Here is a 19,582-nt window from a genome sequence, read left to right as displayed (position 1 = left end):
TAACAGTAGGGAACCTTGGGTCCTTGGGTGGAAATACGCAGGTGTTTTGAAGGAGAGATTAGTGTGAGTTTCCAACAAGCTTTGAGGATGAGCACTCTTCCTGGAGGTGGGCTGGGACAGGAGCACCAGGGGTTTGAAGTGTTGTGTTGCTGTTTTCCTTAAACCATTTCAGCAAGCTGTGGGGACCACATTGAAAGGAGAGAAAGGGTCATAAGGCAGGAACTTTGAGATGAGAAGAAAAACTGGACCATGAACTCTCAGATGAAACTCAAGACCATTTAGACTGTCCCCCAGAATCCTGGGGTAAGATAGATTACTCAGATGTTTCAGTGCCAACGTGAAGACATGGCAGTGGAGAAGTCTTCACTTTCTTCATTTTAGAGATGGAAATAGGAGAAACTGGGTAACTACTTACCATGAAGTCTCTGGTGTTTTCTTGTAACCAAGCCACATCCATATCTCTCTCTACTGTCCCTCAGTCCCAGCAGAAGACAGCCATTCCAGCCCTGCTCCAGAACTGGGCGGGAGCCCAAAGAAGCTATAAAATGACTATATTGAGTTGCTGGTGGCAGCAATTCCCCGTACATAGGTGACAAGGTCACCCTGAAAAGCATGGGAGCCCCCCAGGACCAGATCCACCAGTCTAACGTTGGCTCCTGCACTTGCCCAGCCTCAGCTGCCACTGTGGGAGAATCTTCCTCTTCAAGGTGCCCAGTTGGGGAGTAGCAGGCAGGCCTCAGGCGGGGGCATGGTCACCACTAGTCCAGGCTCAGCTCAGACTTAAGTGGTCAGACCTGAAACCCAGGGGTCCTTCTAGCCATATGGTCAGGGAGCTGGCCCTCTCACCACTTGCCAGCAGAGAATAAAAGTGGCTGGCACTGTTCAACTTCAAGGGCTTCAAGTTGGAAGAATGAGAGAAGCCACCAAATGAAGTGCTAGGAACAGCAGCTTCCAGATAACACTGGGCCACCAGCAGCAGAGGCCTGTGTACCTGCCCTCGTCCAGACAGGCTTCTGTAACAAAAGCCACCACCTCTCAGGGAAGACAGAACACTCTGGCCTCAACTTGAGCCCAGACAAAACAGAAGAGCATGCTGTGGGCCCATGTCCCACTCCCATAAAGCCCAGGTGAACTGATGGCCAGCGAGGCAAGTAAGAAAGACCTGGTGTGGGGAAACAAAGGCAGGGAGCCCACGGCTATCATCAGGGCAAAGTGACACACGCATCCTAGAAAGAGACACCAGGTGACTGCAAGAGCATTCTCTTTTTTTAAAAAAAGAAGAAAAATAAGCAGAGATATATTTATAAAATACTGTCAATCTCTCCTGGGCCAACACAGCCCCCATCACTGTTTCTCCTTCCTGAGCTTTCCTCCCGCAGTCAGAGGATCCTTCTCAGCCCATGACTTTGTTCTGTGGGAAGAACATGCCACCTGCTCCTTAAGGCTCCTGTTCTAGTCACTGAAGCTGGACAGTCCCAAGCCCCCTGGACAGTCTTTGCCTGAAGATCTGCTGCACTGGCAGGAACCTGGAAGGGGTGTGTCTGTTCTCCCCCAACACTAGGACAATACTGTTTCTGTGGTGTCACTTGAGGCAGGTCCTTCAGAGCTTATGGGCCAGGAGGGTGGTCAGCTTGATCTTGCCATCCATGGAGGCAGTGAGGCAGGTCCCACAGTCCATGGCAGTGCTCCAGTCCACAGTGACCACAGGGGCCCGGTGGCCACCCAGGCTCAAGCAGCTCTCCAGAACCTTCTCATCACCACCCAGCTATAAGAGAACAGGAGAGAAGATGAACCATCAGCAGACATCACTCATAAACATATCCATTTTATCCACTTCTGGAGGCTAAACTGCCTCAAGTCTGGGGCAGCCACCCAAACCCAAGGATGTGGGGAGGGCCACATAGCCACCTGTCCAGAAAGTGAACTGGGGAATGCCTCAGTTTCCTGACTACAGTCGATCCACTTTATGTGGAAAACAAGTCCCTGCAAAGTTCCTTAAAAATGCCACTTTCTCTGTCTCCTTGACCGTGCTGTGGGCCAGTACCTCTGCACCCGCCTGGTGTTGCCTCACAGCATCGTCTGTCACTCGCTGACATCTGCTCATGACTCTGCTCATGTGTTTAAGGTTCGCTTCCCATTGCAGGGACACAAGCTGTAGGAGGGCAGGGTCTAGTTCTTTCCTGCAGTGTGGCCAGCCTACAGCACCCAGAATGGCCCTGGTACAGGAAGGCCTTGGATTAACGTGTAAATGAGGTCCTCTATCCCACCAGCACCACTATCCAGCAATTAGGCAGATGGGTGAAGGGTCAGCTACTAACAGAACAGGAAACGGAAGTAAGTGAAAGTACTCTACAGGGCTAAACAGAACAGGAGGTGTGAAGTGTTTGGCCTTCATGGAGAAACATTTGTAAAAGTGTCAATTACATTGTTTATTGACTGTAAACTGGGACAGTTTTACAGTAGATTCTTTAAGCAATTGGAAGCCAGCATCAGTATTTTAAAAATTTCACAGGAAAATCTTTCAACTAATTAATTATAGAGTGAATGTGACTGCAAATCATATAAGTTGATCTGGGCAAATGAAAAGGCTGTGTGATCAAAAATAAAACACACACACACACACAGACACAGACACAGACACAGACACACACACACACACACACACAGATCTCCACTCAGAGCAAAGTCCAGTCCACTGAAAACCAACCAGAGCAAACCTTTGGAGAACGAAATTAGGCTTTGATATCTCCACTGAGAAATGCACAATTATGAGAAATTGTGTAGCTAATTTGTAGGGACAGCAAGAAACAGCAGAACAACCATCCTCTGTAGAAAAGAGGAGCCTTGCTGACTGTGCACATGTCAGGTCAGTCTAGAAGCCTCCTCATTTCCCACCCTAGTACCTCCTCTGTTCCACATGTAGCATCCCTTACCTTGCCATGAACTCCTTGCTCACTTCTGCTATGTGGGGCCCAAGGCCCGCCTTCCTCTCTACCCAACTGCTCCTCCTCCTTCCAGGGCCTCCAACTCACAGCCTGCCACCTCCCGAGTCTTCCCTGAGGACTCAGTCCCCACCCAGCTTCTTCCTCTTGGAACTGTTCAACACCACATCATCTTCCTTCACCCATGGTGTTTCTTTTTGAGTGTGACCCAAGAGAACAGAGATCATATTTTATTTGTAAAGGGATCTTTTATTTATTTATTTATTTATTTATTTATTTATTTATTTATTTATTTATTTATTTATTTATTTATATGTGGTGCTGAGGATTGAACCCAGGGCCTCACACATGCCAGGCAAGTGCTCTACCACTGAGCCACAACCCCAGCCTGAGATCATATTTTATATCTCCCTGGTACACTCCATAGTCCCGAGTCCATGGCCTGCCACACAGCTGCTGTCCTATCTGTGGCAACAAGAACACTGAGAATATTTTACCTCATATAACTTCTTAGGCCTACAGACCAAATGTCAGTGTCAGGTGGTTAAAGAATTAACACTGAGGCTAAGAATTGAATTCACTAGGTACCTGATGAGGCCAAACACAAATCCTCATCAGTAGGTCTAATGAATAATACTAGTAAAAAGGAAGGTACTTGTAATTTCATACACTTATACAAAGAAAGCACATGAAACAGAACAGCTCTGACTTGAGAATTAAAACAAATGTGTAAGCTGAAGAACACATACGACACGAAAAATTTGCATTGTCAACAACTTACATTGTTGTTATATATATGGTGTGTATGTGTGTGTGTGTATACCCCCTCAAATTTGTCTCAAATATGGACTGTGAAGTACTTCACTCATGGCCCGCCCATGGCCTGCCTATTTAGAGTAACTACAGTAAACCACTCAGCTTGTTTTCTGTGGGGAGGCATGCTTCCCTCTCCCACACTCCCCAACTCTTCTTGCTACTCCTCAGTGTTTTCTATAATAGGTTATTATTCCCAAGGAATGGGGTAAGGAGAAGGTCAGATGCTTGTCAAGGGCAGGACAACAAGTGCCTTATATTCTGTCCCAATCCCACCTTCTTTACCAGCACTAAGGTCCAGGCCCAGCACCAGTCTAGCCTGCAGCTAGAAGACTTCAGGTGCTGCCTTGTGTCCAGGACTTCTTCACTGCCATACAGGGTGGGACAAAGGGCCATGCTCAGCTTGGCCAGGTCCAGACCGCCAAGAAGCAGCTCCCTTGCCCACCAGGACTCCACCACCCAGTTACCTTGTAGATGACTCCCCCTGTGGCAGAGCATGTCAACATATAATTGCCCTCTGAGTCAAAAGCGAAGAGTCGGCCTCTGGGCACTTGAACCTGCTTGTAGCCGCTGTAACCAGACAGTACAAAGGGACCGGTGGCATCCGAGGGGAGGCTGTACTCAGATACTTTCAAGCCACTCTTGTGGATGTTCCATTGGATGAACTGCAGATAAAATGCACAACCAGAGTGCTCTTCAGTGGGGTGCCAGCCAGGCCCTATCCTGGATGGAAGCCCAGGGCCTGCCCAGAGCAAAGGCTGTTGAGGCAAACTGCCTCCTTCCACCAACAGTTCTGACAGCTTTAGCAAGCCCTTTCAAGTTACAGAGGCAGAACAGGGGTGGAGGTCCACAGGCCTCCCCAAATCCCACCTCTTACCAACCCACATTATTTTAAAGGATGAAAATCTAGAAAAACAGCAACTTCATTTCAAAGTCTAACTCTTTGCTTTGGCCTGAGCCCAGGAGAGGAAAAGGGACAGCAAGTGGCTTTGCATGGATTTCTGGTCTCTCAAGCAGGTCAATGACTACTGTCATTATTATTATTAGAATTAGAACCTGACTAGATTTTTCTGACTTAGGATTAAAAGCACAGAGGACAAATTCCAAATCTATTTTCAGTTTCTCAGCAGTGCAACAATTGGACACTGCATGGTGTAGTTACAAAGCTAGCTTTGTTTATTGTGGTGCATATAATTCCCCAACCCACTTTATGAACAGGCTACTTGACTGTGACCACTTCTTTATTGGGAATCCTACCCAGATACATAGGAAGTTAAGCTTTATCTTAAAAATCCCTTCCTAGAGTTTTCCAATGAAGAACTGAAGCTGGGGCACAGTAGTGCACATCTCTACACCTATTTACTTGAGAGGTTGAAGTGGGAAGATCACTTGAGCCCAGAAGTTTGAGGTCAGCCTGGGCAACACAGCAAGACCCTGTCTCAAAAATAAAAAGAACTGACCTTATAGTTACTGTTTTCAATGACAGCACAGGTCATTAGCATGAAATCCCAAAGGCACAGGAAGGCAGAGGACAGCCAAGTCTCTCTCCCACCTCTGCCCACCCTGGCTCCCTTTCTACCATTTTTACTGTTCCCACTTCCAATCATGCCCTTCCACAAGGGGAATCTACATGGGGCACTTCCTTATAGTTTTTTGGGGGGAGGGGTGGCTTCTTTTTAACTTCTTTGGACTCTGCTCAGGCCTGCTTGCCTCTGTGAAGCTGTCACTAGGCCCTCAGCAAGCTCCATGCATCCACGGCTGGTCATAAGGCCACCAATTACCAAGCTCACCAAAACACATCTTAGCTCCAAATATAGATCTGTCAGGGTGAGATGAGTCACTTTGCCATGAGGAGGACGGCTGTGGTACTCCCTTTTCCACCGCACTCATTAAACCCCACAAAGAGCCCGGGAGATAGATTACTATTTATCCCTATTTTACAGATGACAAAACTGAGGCAGAAAGAGGTCATGGCAATAGCAGAAAGAGTTCTGGATCCGCTGCCAGCCTGTCATGGTGTCCCAGCACTCGCCGATCCTGAGGGCACCTACCTTGCCATCCTCGCCGATGCTGTACACAGCATTCTCATCACAGCTGAACTCCACGGAGCAGACCTCCCCGCAGTGGGCCCGCCAGCTCATGGCACACTCGTGCTGCTGCATGTCTGAGGCCATCAGATGCCATTAAGACTCCGCACCTTGGAAGGCACCCTCCCACAGCAGGGGATCCTCTTGCCTTTACTCAGGGGGCACAGCTGTTCTGGGGGCCATGGGGCTACAAAACCCACAGGGTAACCCCTCCACATGAAGCCGGGATACCTCTGAGCTGCAGAAGTAGCTTCTTTCACTAGGTTAAAAGTGAGGTTCAGGACTCCTGGCGGGAGCAGCATGGGGAGAGGAGGAGCTGGACATAGGCATCCTTCCTATTGAGGCCTCTATAATGTCCCCCAGGGCGCCCAGAGATCCACCAAAGATAAGATTGCCTTGTCCCATCCCAGACCCTGGGGAGGTCTCCCTGGGAACAGAGGGGAATGAGCCACCTACAGCTGAACAGGAAAGTGTTACTCTTGTGTCCTGTATCCTAAAGAGGCAACAATAAGTCAGATCAAACAGCTCAAAACCAAACTACCATTGAGCTGCGCCCCCCATGCCTACTGACATTAACCAAGTGGACTGTGCTGAGTGTTTTAAAAACTCTGACCAAGGTTAAGCTTTCTTGATTTGAAATCAGGGTTTTGCAATAGCCTCTACTGCAGCTAGATCTCACAAAGTGGGGACCAGGATTGCCATGAGCACACTTGCATACCAAACAGCCGGATGACACCGTCAGCTGCTCCTGTGACCAGTAGGTTCCCATTGTGATTGAAGGCTGTACAGTTGACAGCAATGGGTTCTGGGTCCAGAGAGAACTGAAGCTGTTAAAGCCAAATAAAATCACAATTAGTAGATTATTCCAACTCAGATACAAGCATAGGAACCCAATGGATAAATCTGCCAGCTCCTCCCTTCAAATACCTTTTTCTGGAAAAATTACTAAGCATTTTCTCTAGTGCTGGGCTGTGACCTCCTATGCTGTACTGTATTGAGAGGCAAAATCCACTGAGCCCATAAAGATCTGTTTTCCATACAGGCTGGCTCACTTATAAAATGAGTCATCTATATCTTAGTAATATACACATCATTTAAGTACATTCTAGCTAGGTCTAATTGCAAGATCACAATGCCTGCAGGGAAGAACACCTCATCGATTGACTTTCATCACTGGCAGCTCTAAGCAACAGAGGACCCACCATGCAAAGGTCATGCAGCTTCTCCATTCCCTGAAACATCTCCCCATGGCAACACTTAGAAATACAGGAGCTAACAAAACTACCTTACAGAACTCAGATTTTATATAGAACTAGTGATTAATGAAGATTATCATTCCAAACAACATGGAACCCAGGAGCCCTAAATTACCCTCCTGAGACTAAAAATGCAAGACAGAATGCTTTATGGTGTTATTTATACACACATGCACAGTGCTGAGCTGGCAAATAAAGAAATCCTCTGATGCCAGTAATGAGGGGAAAGCCAGACTCCAAAGGATGAGGGAAGTCTGAAACTGACCTTCACTATGGGGCATTAATCAAATATACATGACCCTAGTTCTCTTTCCGATTGCCAAGAAGCACTCAGAAGCCCCCAATGTCAAGACCTGTTCAAGGTCAGGTAGGAAGAAATCTCTGTGCACAGCTGGGACTCCAAAGAGCTATATTCTCAGAGCAAGAATAAACCAGAAAAAAACTTAGTTTGCAAAACAGAGTAAGGAAACTTACCTCTCTGCAAATCATAACCACAAACTTGCCCTGATAGGGATTTATAATCCAAATCCATAAATCCCTAAATAGTCCAAGAAAACCCTAGCAGAGAATTTATTTTTAAATTGTCAGGAGTTGGTAGTGCCCCCAGGAAGTGAATGCACCTCCCCCCAAGTCTCAAAATATTCTCAAGGATAAAGGTCCCAGAAACATAAGCCCACAACGGAAAAAAATCACAAGACACAGGAAAATAAGGCAAAAGGGGCAAACACCCATAGAAATAGCAGAGAAGAATGAGATCCACAAAGACTTCAGATATGGGAATTACCAGAGGTACAATGAATACACTGAGGATTTTTAACAAAATAAAAGAAGGAAAAAAAATAAAGGGCAAAAATAGGAGACTCTAAGCCTGACAAAGCAGGTTTTAAAAATGAAGTTATGTTTCTAAAAATGAGAAATAGAGAAACTGAAATTAACATCCTAGTAGATTGGTTAATTAAAAGATTAGGCACCACAGACTAGAGAATTAGCAAACTGACAAAGCTGAAAAACTCTCATCATGAATGCAGCAAAGTAAAGCCAAAAAGAAGTGTTAATGCATACCTGACTGGAGTTCCAGAAGGGAAGAGATAAGCAGAGATCTACCTCTAAGACTGAAAAAACAATGACTAAGAATTTTCCAGAGTTAACAAAACATAAATCCTTGGATTCAGAAAACCTAAAAAATCCTAAGCAGGAGCTTAAGGAAAGAAGAAGAAGAAGAAAAAAAAAACTTCAAATTTAAAAATCCACACCCAGAGACCAGGTAAGATATTAAAGGCAGTCCAAGAGAGAAGAGAGCCCACAAACGAAAGCCCATTCCACTGACAACAAGCTTCGGTTTAGGCAAAGGAAGTGAGAAGATAAGACTAAGCCACAGAGTTAGGAGAATCAGTTTTCAACTTACAATATAAAGTTTGAGAAAAAATGATTATGACTCCATTCATAAAAGTTAGAAAACATGCAACACAAAACTATATTGTTTATGAATGTATATTTGTGTAATAGACTAATTTTTTAAATATAAGGAAATAGCAAACCAAAATTCAAGACAGGTTTTCTCTGGAAGAGGAGGAGGTGGAGACTGGAAAAAGGCAAAGAGTAATACTAATGTTCTACTTTTAAATTAGGCACTCATTTTACTGCATTTCTTCTCATTAGATCATCTACCTATGATTCAATATTCTTTTATATGTAGTCAATATTTAATTTAAAAATCTGAAAATCACAAGTGAATATAAGATTAAAAATCGTGCTAACAGGAGGATGGTAAGTTCAAGGCTAGCCTCAACAACTTAGGAAGACTCTGTCTCAAAATAAAAAATAAAAGGACTGGGAGTCTAGTTGTGTGTTACAAACCTCACCTAGCACGCGTGATCCCTGAGTTCAGTCCCTAGCACTACAAAAAAATAAAAAGAGAGAGAGAACACATTACTTCTAAGTACTGAAACCACTAATTTTAATAAAAAACACCACGCTTTCTAAGCAAGTGAGTTCAACATCGTCTCTCTGTAGGGCCCCAGTGACAGTGCAGGTATCTATTAACAGACAGCCAGAGACCTATCCACCACAGGTCTATTAACAGAGAGCCAGAGACCTGGACAGGTCTCTGGCTCCAGGAAGGCAGGCCTGTGCCCAGGAGCTGGCTGTCAGCTGTCACTTCTTAGGGGCATGCACCTGTCCTCACTGCTGCCAGCTGCTGTTGTAATTCTCACACAGTTCTACCAGGAAGTCAGATGAAATAGAAGTTCTCTCCTAAGGTCACAAGGCCTCCTAGTAGGTTCTGGGTGACTTCTGTGTCTGTGGCACAATTCTGATGACTTTAGTCACTAACAATCCGCCCAAACAGAGTAACTTAATTTTCAAAACTTAAAGCTTAGAAATTTTTTCACAAATCAAAAATATGAGGAGACCAAAGCAAAGAGAGGGGAAGAGCCTCACCAGCACGACAGGGGAGCAACAGGCAGGGTGCCTCCACGTGGTGTGCGCACCCATGGGGGACCGGCCCCACAGCAGGTCCGTACCTGCTGCTTCATGCTCTTCGTGTCCCACAGTAGCAGCTTGCCAGGAACCTGGTTCATGCCCTTGCTGCCAATGTCCGGTGCCAAGGAGTCCACCTGGGAAGTGAGACTCGGAGCTGCAGCCGAACAGACGAAAGAGGCCCCATTGGGGCTGCACGCGAGAGACAGGATTCTGTAATACATGTGGGCTAGGGTCAGACAATCGCCTGCCCAAGGGGAGGACAAGCCTCAGCTCTGGCTCCTGTTCCAGGAGATGGGACACTGGGCTCAGGAAAGACCTGGCCCTACAGAGAACCTGCAGCGAGCTGAGACCTTGACAAGTGAGGAGGAAGGGGCCTGGCTCACCTGGGCATATCATCATTAATGTTGATTTCACAGAGATTCTTCTTGGCTTCCGTGTCATAAAGACGCACTGTTCCCACACCACTGCCCAACAAGAGCTGGAATGAGAAGGGGTGGGCGTTGAAGGACAGTATGTGAGTCAGGGAAGACCACCAGAGGGGGCCCATTCCTGTGAGGTGCTGGACTGGGCAGGCTGCAGGGTGAGCCCCTTGTCCTCTTATCCAGGCAGTCAGAGGAAACCTGCCTATACTGGACCACGCTTCAAAATTAAAAATTAAATTAAGATGACAAAGCCAACCTCAGACAGAAGCAAAACCACAAAATTTATCTGCTATGGTTTGAATCTGGCCTGAATGTGTCCTTCAAGGCTCACATGTTGGGAGCTTGGTCCAGTTGTGGCAGTTGAGGGTGGAGGCACTCTTAAGAGGTGGGGCCTAGGGTAAGGTGATGAGGTCATTAGGGCACTGCTCTCAGAAGGGATTAACTCACAAAATGAGCTAGATGTCCCTCTGGAGAGTCATTATAAAAGAGAAATTGTGATCCCTGAACCAGCACTGGCTTTCTGCCTTGCCATGTATTTTCTTCCTCTAGCACACACTCCTACCATGATGCCATCTGCCATGTTGTGAGGCAGCTAACCCTGACTAGAGGAAATGCAGGCACCTTTACAAAGGATCCAGCCTTGGGGGAAGGGGGGTTGCTATAGCACCAAAAAAAAAAAAAAAAAAAAAAACCACAAAAAAAACAGAATAATGCAGCATCTGTGGAATGGGAAAGATGTGTCTCCTAAGATTCACCTGGAAAAGTTCTGTCTGGTTACATATGACCCCCTGATCTTCTTTTACTCTGGTTGTAATCCCAGCTGTTCCAATCCCTTCTTCTCACTCCCAGACTACGTGCCACCTCTCTCTATACTGGTCCTAGTCAGTCATGGGGCCTGGGTGACTTTCCATTTGCCTTTTCAGGGGGGAGCTCTGATTCTGGATCTGTAGCAGCCTCTAGAAAAACGTAACAGGCTATCCTTGCCTCCAGGAACTTGTGACTTATTTGGTGAAAATCTCGAAAGCCCTAGAAACAGCCAAAGTCTGAGGCTATCCCAAGGAATACTAGCTAGACTGTGACCTCAACATTCACTTGGCAAACATTTTAATGGTAAACATTTAAATGGTATTTTAAATGGTAAATATTTTCCTAAAAACACCAATAGAAAGCAAATTATAATTAAAGAGACTTGGGGGCTAAAATAAAGAGTAATTTGTTCCTAGGAGCTCTGAGACCCTAGGCCCATGAGAATAATTCCTTCAGATGTCAAAAATTACACAAACTCAGCATGGGCCTCTGACCCCTGCAGTGTATGATCCCTGAGAAATGGAATGAAAGGAAAAACAATAAATCAATTTGCCCCTTAACTACAAACCCCATCTCATATATATTAATGTACAGAAAGAAAAAGCTACTATTCCTGGGGCCCTTCTGTGGATGACACAATACAGAACACCATCTCCTCACCAGCATAAACTGCTGCCCTGAGGGCCTAGTCAGGAGGGTTCTCAGCAGCAGGAGGGAGCACACTGAGAGTGGGGTTAAAAACAAGGACAGGTGGAAGAGGACAGAAAGCTGGGTCATCTCTTGGGACAGACTGGTATACACAGGAGGAAGCCTTCTACCACCTCCAGGTCCCCTCATTTCAATTCTTAACCCAGTAATTTCTCTGCTATAGCAAACAGAAGCCTGTCAGGCCAGTTGTGGATGTGAGGTCTCTGCTTGCCCAGGGATGGAGAGAAGGGAAGGATCTGGCTTGGCTACCTCAACTCAGTCTTCTCAAGAGCCCTGGGTAATCCTTCAACTTGGACTGCAGAGCAGATGCTGTTAGCCAAGTGTCACTCACCAGCCTGTCCCGTTTGGTGGCCCATTCTAGAGAGAGCAGCGGTGACTTGGAAATGGAAGATGCTTTGGTCTGCATGATGGGGTTGAAGGACCACACTTTGATGACCCCGTCTACATCTAAGCTGGCAACCCTCCTCCCCGAGCAATCCACTCTGAGCAAGAGAGAAAGGGCGATGTTAGCATCCTAGCCTCATTCTCTTCAAGGGCCCCAGAATACATCAGGGTTGTCAAAACAAGAAGCCCCTCTTCACTCTAAAACTTACATTCCTTGAGAGTATTTCTTTTCTTGAAAAGTCATGTTTTTTTTAACCATATTTAAATAAAAATGTATAAATGGTAAATATTTTCCTAAAAACGCCAATATAAAGCAAATTATAACTGAAGAGACTTGGGGGCTAAAATGAAGAGTAATTTGTTCCTAAAACTCAGAGAAACATTATTAGGAAGGGTGGATAGACTGACTATTACAATGGCAGCTCTAAGAAGATTCCCAGAAGGCAGTGGTCCAGCCCTTCTCTGAGCCTGCAGAACACGGTCCTTCAGGGGCCACCTGCCATCCCACCATCCACCCGACCCTCCTGTCGCCACACCTTCACATGCACTGCCTGAAAATCCAGGCTTCACAGCGCTTCCTGGTGGGCCCGGCCCCCCTTACCTACAGTGCATGATGGAAGAGTGGTGCTCCCCATACTCCTCCTGCCCCAGCACGATGAAGGGCTGCTCTGGGCGGCCTCCTCCCTCGGGGCCTGCTGTAGACACCCGTGTCAGTGGCTCCACTGGTTCCATGTGGAGATCTGGGCAGGGCTCAGCCTCAGGGCCACTGGCTTCCAGTTTCTTCTCTGCACACTGTGGTTAGCAAGTGGGGATTCATCAAATGGGAAGGGGTCTCCCATACTCAGGAGCACAACAGGGACACAGTGGTCACACAGTCCCGAGGAAAGTTCTGAGCTTTGAGGGTAGAGTTCAGCTTGCCCCAGGAAAATGGGGCTCCCATCCCCTAGACAGCCCCTTCCTCGGGACTTTACTCACCTCATACCCTCTGCTGAGGGAGAGGGGCCCTGAGCCCTTCTCTCCCTGTCACAGCTGACAGGACTCAGGACACAGGCCTGACGTGACACAGGCTAGGCCAAGGATAATGAACATTGTTTCATGAGAGCCCACTGTGTGCTAGGCACTATAATGTGTGGTTTTCAGATTTCTATCATTTAACCTCCCTAAAACCATGTTGTTCACTCCACTGACAGCTCTGGAAACTGACCAAGGTCATAGGCTGGCAAAGGGTAGAAGTAGTTCCAGGCCCACTGGACTGGCCCTCACAGTACACCCCACTCCTCTTCTTTTGGGAAGTGGGTACTGAGCGACTGAGAAAATGAGGCAACTGTAAGGCATGAAGATAGAGAGATCCAAAGACAGTGGGGCTCTGTAGCAGCCTGGTATCTGCCGCCTCATGGTGCCAAGTGTCAGCCACTATGATTACTATGTGTTCACTAGACACACCCCAGGCGTAAGGGCACTGGCCACTCCCTGGGGGTCCTAATATCCTCCATGTGCCCCACGGGGTGGCAGGAAGAATTCAATAGCCAAAGAATGTCAAAAAGATCTCAGACCTTATGGAGCTGTGCCTGTGGCCTTCATCCTCAAGAACAGAACAATTTGAGATCTGAGCCTTCAAGGTCTATTGCTACCAAACTAAAACCTCTACTGTGCTGCTCACTGGCAAAAAAAAAAAAAAAAAATGCCTCTAAAATGGTCAAGAAAGTCCAAATAGGAGATGCATGCTCATGGAGGTAAACCAGCAAATCCCTTTGACTTTTGCTTTTAGTCTGGAGTATTTGGTAGAAACAGAAGCAGCCAGGAAGAGTAGATCCTGACCCACATCCCCACAGGTGGGAGCCCCCAAGCCTAGGGGGCTCGGCATGGAAAGGGTCAGAGTCACAGCATCTCACCACATGACTCTCAGCACAACAACCTGGCAGCTGGGCCTCGGGTAGAGCAGGGGAAATAGATCCTGCCAGCAAGCAAGTCAGGGCAACTCAGGGTTAAATGAAGGGGACCAAACCTCAGGGATGGTGATATGCAGACCTGCACAGTTAATCTAAGGGAAGGACTAGTAGGCCAGGGTGCCCAGCCAACCACATGCAGAACTCATCTTAAGAAGCACTTCCAGAGCTTGCATTTTCTGGTCCTCTGAAATACTATAAGGGGAAAGCCAGGCAAAATACAAACCCAGACAACCAAAGTGCAAGCAATTAGAACAGCTGGGCAGGACCATGCCTCGCACAGCAGAACTCAGAAGAGAGGTAAGGAACCCCTTCCACAGCCACATGTGGGCATCAGGATGCCCCATACCTGGGAGGAGGTGGTAGAGAAAAGCTCCTTCCTCTCCTTGCCATGGTCCTGCAGGCGCCGCTGCCGCTGCTGTACCCAGCTGGACTCTCCCGAGGCTGGCCCGCCCAGGAGGCTCTTCCCATCCTTGGCCCCTGGCACCAGGTCCTTACCCTTGGAGGCCTAGAGGATGAGAAGCTAGCTTTGAAAGTTCTTTTTGGCAGCCCAGGTAGTGACAACCAGGAGGGAAGCAAGAATAGGGGACAGCCTCTCTGCCCACCAGCTCTGGGGAAAGGCCCTCCCTGGCAAGCTGGGACAGGTAGTTAGAGTGGCACTGGCTAGGCCAGGGGGGCCTGCAGCCTGGGACTCCTCCTTTCCCTCTTCACTCCTTGTTAAGGGTGGGACCCACAGGTGCCGAGCCCCATTACCCAAGTCCAGTAATGCCTCCCCATATTTACTGATGCTGAGGGCAGAGTGTTGACTGAGGAATTCTAAAACATGTCTCCAAAAGCTCTATCATGTTGACAGAATCCAAAAGATGGTTATGGGAACTCCAAAGCTAGCTGCATATAGTACTAAGAAGGAAGATCTGTTTCCTGAGTTGATGGCAGTTTCCAGAAAAGTTGGTTGGCAAGTGAGGACATTGCAAAAGTCAGGGAAAATTATAAAGCACATTTGACAGACCTGTCAACCTGACTAAGAGATCTTTAAGCTGGATTTTTGAGAAAAGGAAAAAGAACCCATAAAATGAGCTAACTAGATTCTGTGAAGGGTATTATGAGAACAAAAGGAATCACAGAGTGGAGGTTCAGTGGGAAACTAAGCCTCATGAACTAAACTAGGTAACTTGCTAAAACTTAGTCTCACTGTACAAAAAGGCAGCCATCCTCAACTCTAATGGATCTCGGAATCATCTGGGAAGCCTGTGGTGTGCTGACTTTTTTGCAGACTTTTATGCAAACCTCGATGAAATAAACAATCTTTTTTTGTTTGCTGAGCATCTTTATAGGTTTATTGGTCCATTATTTTAAGTTAATTGAGGTAAAGAAACTGTTTTAAGTTTATAAGCTAATAGTTTATCTAGCAATACAAATTCTTTGTTTACTTCAAAACATCAAATACTAATCCTATGGTAAATAACAGGTTTTTTAATACACAGATACATGAAAAAGAAAAGCATGCAAAAATTTCATGCCAACATCAAATATTAAACAAGATTTTGTTTCCCATTTTATAATCTCTGAGTTCCATGACAAAGAAAAAAAGGTGTCATGCTTTTCAACATTTGGTAGCTTAATGAACTAGACTTGCAGTCTGTAAATAAAGCACTTTGTTATCAATACACATTCTCTCAAGGACTTTTTATTTTCACACTTTTGCTTTGGCTTAATGGCAGCAGGGAGAGAAGAAGATATTTACACAAAGGACTTTATCAATACCTCAGAAGGATTTTACATTTTCTCTTACAATTTTAAACAAAAAGAATGATTTCTAAAATTAAGAAAACACAGTCTATAATTTAGAAATGTCCTAGTAAAATTTTAATCTCTTCTTTAACAGTTAAAATACAAGTTAGAAAGTTTACTGGCAGCTGATTTTATGGGAGAATATCAGACATAGGTCACCTCAATGCATTTCCAACTCACAGAGATGATGGGAACAGGCACATACAAGTGAAACAAACCAGGGATCATGGGGACTGGGGTCCCCTGGGGTGTCCAGATGGAGAGTGTTGATTCTTAAAGAGATGCTGGCTTGTTCCCCAATGAAGGTCCAGCTGACAGAGCCACTGCTTTATCATATGGATTCACATTCTGGTTTGCAATCTATTTCCCCCCTCCCCATGAAATGAACAATTTCTAAGGAAAACTCAGTTTACCAGTAGTCATGAAAAACTTCAACAGATCATCTTCCATAAGGAAAAAAAATGAAAAAGTTGTAAAACTTATCAAAAACTATTATACCAAAAAAGTACCAGGCCCAACTGGTTTCTCAGGTGAATTCTATCAAACCCACAGGAACCATATAGTCCCAATACTATAAAAATCATTTCAGTGTACAGAGAAAGAAAAACCTCAAATTCAAATTCTTTTTTATGAAGTATAATATTTTTCTGTACCTGATAAAGATAGCAGATAAGAAATCATAGATATCAATATGAGTACTAATGCAAAACTTCTATATAAAACATTACTGAATAGTCTAGGATGTGTATGTGTGTGTATATGTGTGTTACCCCTTGTTTCCTTCATCCTTAAGTCAGCACCATACTTAACGGGAAACATGTGAAGGAGTCCTGCTAGGGAACAAGGCAGGATGACCCATCTCCACTTCTGTTAAACTCTTTACTGGTAGTATTAACACAATTGTGTAAGAGAAGCAACAAAAAGACTGAAGAATTGGAAAAGTAGAAAAACTTTCTCTTTCTTGAAGATGGCAGGCCAGTATACCTGAAAAAATTATTGAAAATAAATGCTAACACTAACTTAAAAGAACAAGAGAGCAAAATGTAAAAACAAAATGCAGAACCAGTAGCCTTCATATACACAAATGATAACCAGGAGGAGAATATAATGTAACAGAATCCTAGTTAATATAGCAACAACAAATATAAAATATCTAAGGATAAACTTGACAAAAGTATATGAAAGCTACATAAAGAAAATTGTAAAACATCCCTAAAAAACATGAAAGTAGTTTGGAATAAAAGAAAGCCATCCCTTCTTGCACAGGATATCTCAAATCATCAAATTGCCAGATCCCTCTAATTCATAAATTTCAAAGAACAGCTAGAAAAACATCAAAAACAAAGAGCACTAAGAGGAAGCTAAACCTTTCAGGTTCTTTAACATACAGCAAAGCCTCTAGAATTAAAACAGCATGGTAGTGGAACATGAATGGATAGAAAAATCAACAGAGCAGGAAGTCCAGACACATCCAATTATACATGGTATTTTACTGTACAGTGGATTTTCAAATTACTGGAGCAAAGAAAATTTTGAATCAATGGTATTGGAACAATTAGCAAGTCATTTTTTTAAAAAAGGAGAAATTAGACCCATTATTCATATTATACACAAGAATAAACTCCAAACAAATCAGATATATAATTTATAAAAATGCAACAGTACCATTACTAAAGGAAACCATGGGTGTATTCCTCTGGTTATAGGGAAAAACTAATTATGACTTAAAATCCAAGTGCAGTAAAAATAGGAAACTGATAAATTTCACTGAATTAAAAAAAATAAACTTTTGGTGTACCAAAAATATCTCAAGCAAAGTCAAAAGATAAAGGACATATTGAGAGACAATATTTGCAACAAATGTCATAAATAAAAGCCTAATATCCTCCTTCACAAATGAAAATTTTCAAACTTGAGGAAAATACCAAGATTTATATAGAGAAATGGGAAAAGACATGAACGAAATTTATAAGAAATACACAATGGACTTTAAACACATGAAAAGATGCTCTATTTCACTCAGAAGATAACTATAAATAAACTACACTGAAATACCATTTCTTACCCATCATATTAGCAAAAGTTCCAGAGCTGCACAAGAGATTCTGTTGGAGAGGCTGTGTGTGGGGAACTAGGAATTCTCATACACTCCTGATGGAAATGTGAAATGGTAAAATAGATGGGGGGTGGTGGTGGGGGTTGAGAGTGTCTTTATTCTTGCAACTGTCCTGTTACCTTGAAAGTATATAATAATAAAAAGCTACAAAAGTAAGAAAGAAGAAAGAAAAGGTAAAGTAACATGCAATGTAATTACCTTTAAACAAATCCATAACACTTACTGAGAACTTCTGCATGGATAAAAAGCTGGAGAGAGGAAAAGATGTTGGTAGAGCTATGTACTCACTAGATAATACCAGCATACCAAGAGGCTCAGCCCTACTGTGAGGCTGCACTAGCCCTACTGTGAACTACTCCCAGTGACCTTGCCTTACACGTTTGTAGCCATAGCACCCAGTACCCTGCCTGGCGGACTGGGCCCTCATTACTATCTGACTACACATGAGTAGAGACAGTGATGGACAAGTGAAGTTATAGTAGCAATATGTACTACACTGACAATCCTGGCATCTCCCACACTTATTCTATTACAGGCTGAGTATCCCTTATTCAAAATGCTTGGGACCAGCAATGTTTCAGATTTTGGAATATTTGCACATACATAGCAAGATATCACAGGGATAGGACATAAGTCTAAACATGAAATTTGTTTATACTTTATATATACCTTATACCATAGGCTGAAGATAATTTTGTATATTTTTAATAATTTTGCACATGAAACAAAAGTTTCACAGTGTAGAATTTGCCACTTGGCATCCTGTAGGTGCTCAAAAAGTTTTAGACTTTGGAGCATTTCAGATTTTTGGATTAGAGATGCTCAACTTATATAAGTACAATATCTGGTGAATTATTTTATCAACAATTTCATCCAATAGTAAGTAAAGGAAGAGATACAGAGATCTACCACACTGGCTTTGTTTTTATTTACATGAAAAGTTGGATGGCTATGCTCATATGACAAAAAAAATCTTAAGAAAAAGTACCCTATTAGGATGTATAAAGAAAAGGGAACTGTAGCATAAACACATTCTTCAACTTTTAGGAACTTAGAACATCCAGAAAAAGGAAGAAATTTTAAAGGGAATTAGTGCATGAGTGAGGATGACAGATTCTGAAGTATAAATTTTATGCCATATTATACCCCAAGAATAAAGAAAGAAAATATTTAAAGGAATGTGTGGCAAGTTCAAACCATAAAGAGTAATGCTAACCTACCAGAAAGTTCTAGAAAAGCTAAAGCACAAACTGAGCAGAAGCCCTGACACAGACAAACTAATCAGTGATAAGGACTCTGATGTCAAAAGAACAAGGAAAGAAGTGGTCCACTATCTAAGAAAATGGCACAGTGCTATCAGATCATCCAAAGAATGCAGAAACACTTCTGTGGCTTCTTCCTCCTGTCTTCTCCCATGGTGAACTTCCTATTAAATATTTTCATGATAGTTCCTACTGAGATAAAAAGAAAAGACATGTATTGGCCTGTTTTTAAACTTTAAGTCCTTCATGAAGAGAGCAAAAATTATAAACCCGAGCTGATCAAACACAGCACATTTCCATTCCAAATGTTAGAACTGTGTCAATAACAACTGTATTTGGGTTCCAAGAGGACAGGGGCCAATGCAAGATTAAGTGTCTGGTCCTAAGGAGATGGAATGAGCAGGGGGCCTGCTCAATCTGGGAGCACTTACAAGGCCACGGTCTGGAGGCAGCAGGCAGGCTACTGCCATCATGTAACTGCTTCTACTGATTATGTTCTGAAACCCTCATAAAAATAGTCACTGAAAATGCAGACACCAAGCAAACATATTATGGTCCAGGAGATGC

At 44.2% G+C, this 19,582-nt stretch overlaps 1 protein-coding gene across 7 annotated transcripts in view; it reads right to left on the bottom strand.

Moving 5' to 3' along the window:
- Positions 1-1,244: 1,244 nt before the first annotated feature.
- Positions 1,245-19,582, bottom strand: part of Wdr91 (WD repeat domain 91) — a 29,873-nt gene continuing 11,535 nt past the window's right edge. For all 7 annotated transcript variants that reach the window (XM_058582823.1, XM_058582824.1, XM_046455113.2 and 4 more), the window contains 9 exons: positions 14,196-14,354; positions 12,502-12,692; positions 11,848-11,998; positions 9,963-10,057; positions 9,621-9,789; positions 6,561-6,669; positions 5,807-5,919; positions 4,223-4,420; positions 1,245-1,765 (listed from right to left, as the gene is read on the bottom strand). In XM_058582823.1, the coding sequence (XP_058438806.1) occupies positions 1,601-1,765; positions 4,223-4,420; positions 5,807-5,919; positions 6,561-6,669; positions 9,621-9,789; positions 9,963-10,057; positions 11,848-11,998; positions 12,502-12,692; positions 14,196-14,354 (1,350 nt within the window). In that variant the 3' untranslated portion in view covers positions 1,245-1,600. The remainder of the gene's footprint in view (positions 1,766-4,222; positions 4,421-5,806; positions 5,920-6,560; positions 6,670-9,620; positions 9,790-9,962; positions 10,058-11,847; positions 11,999-12,501; positions 12,693-14,195; positions 14,355-19,582) is intronic.

The sequence above is a fragment of the Marmota monax genome, unplaced genomic scaffold, assembly GCF_021218885.2.
Source record: "Marmota monax isolate L192 unplaced genomic scaffold, Marmota_monax_Labrador192_F-V1.1 WCK01_AAM20220418_F8-fsc00131, whole genome shotgun sequence".
Classification (NCBI taxonomy): Eukaryota; Metazoa; Chordata; class Mammalia; order Rodentia; family Sciuridae; genus Marmota; species Marmota monax.
Note: the sequence above shows the minus strand (reverse complement) of the source record. Positions and strands in the feature narration are given on the sequence as shown.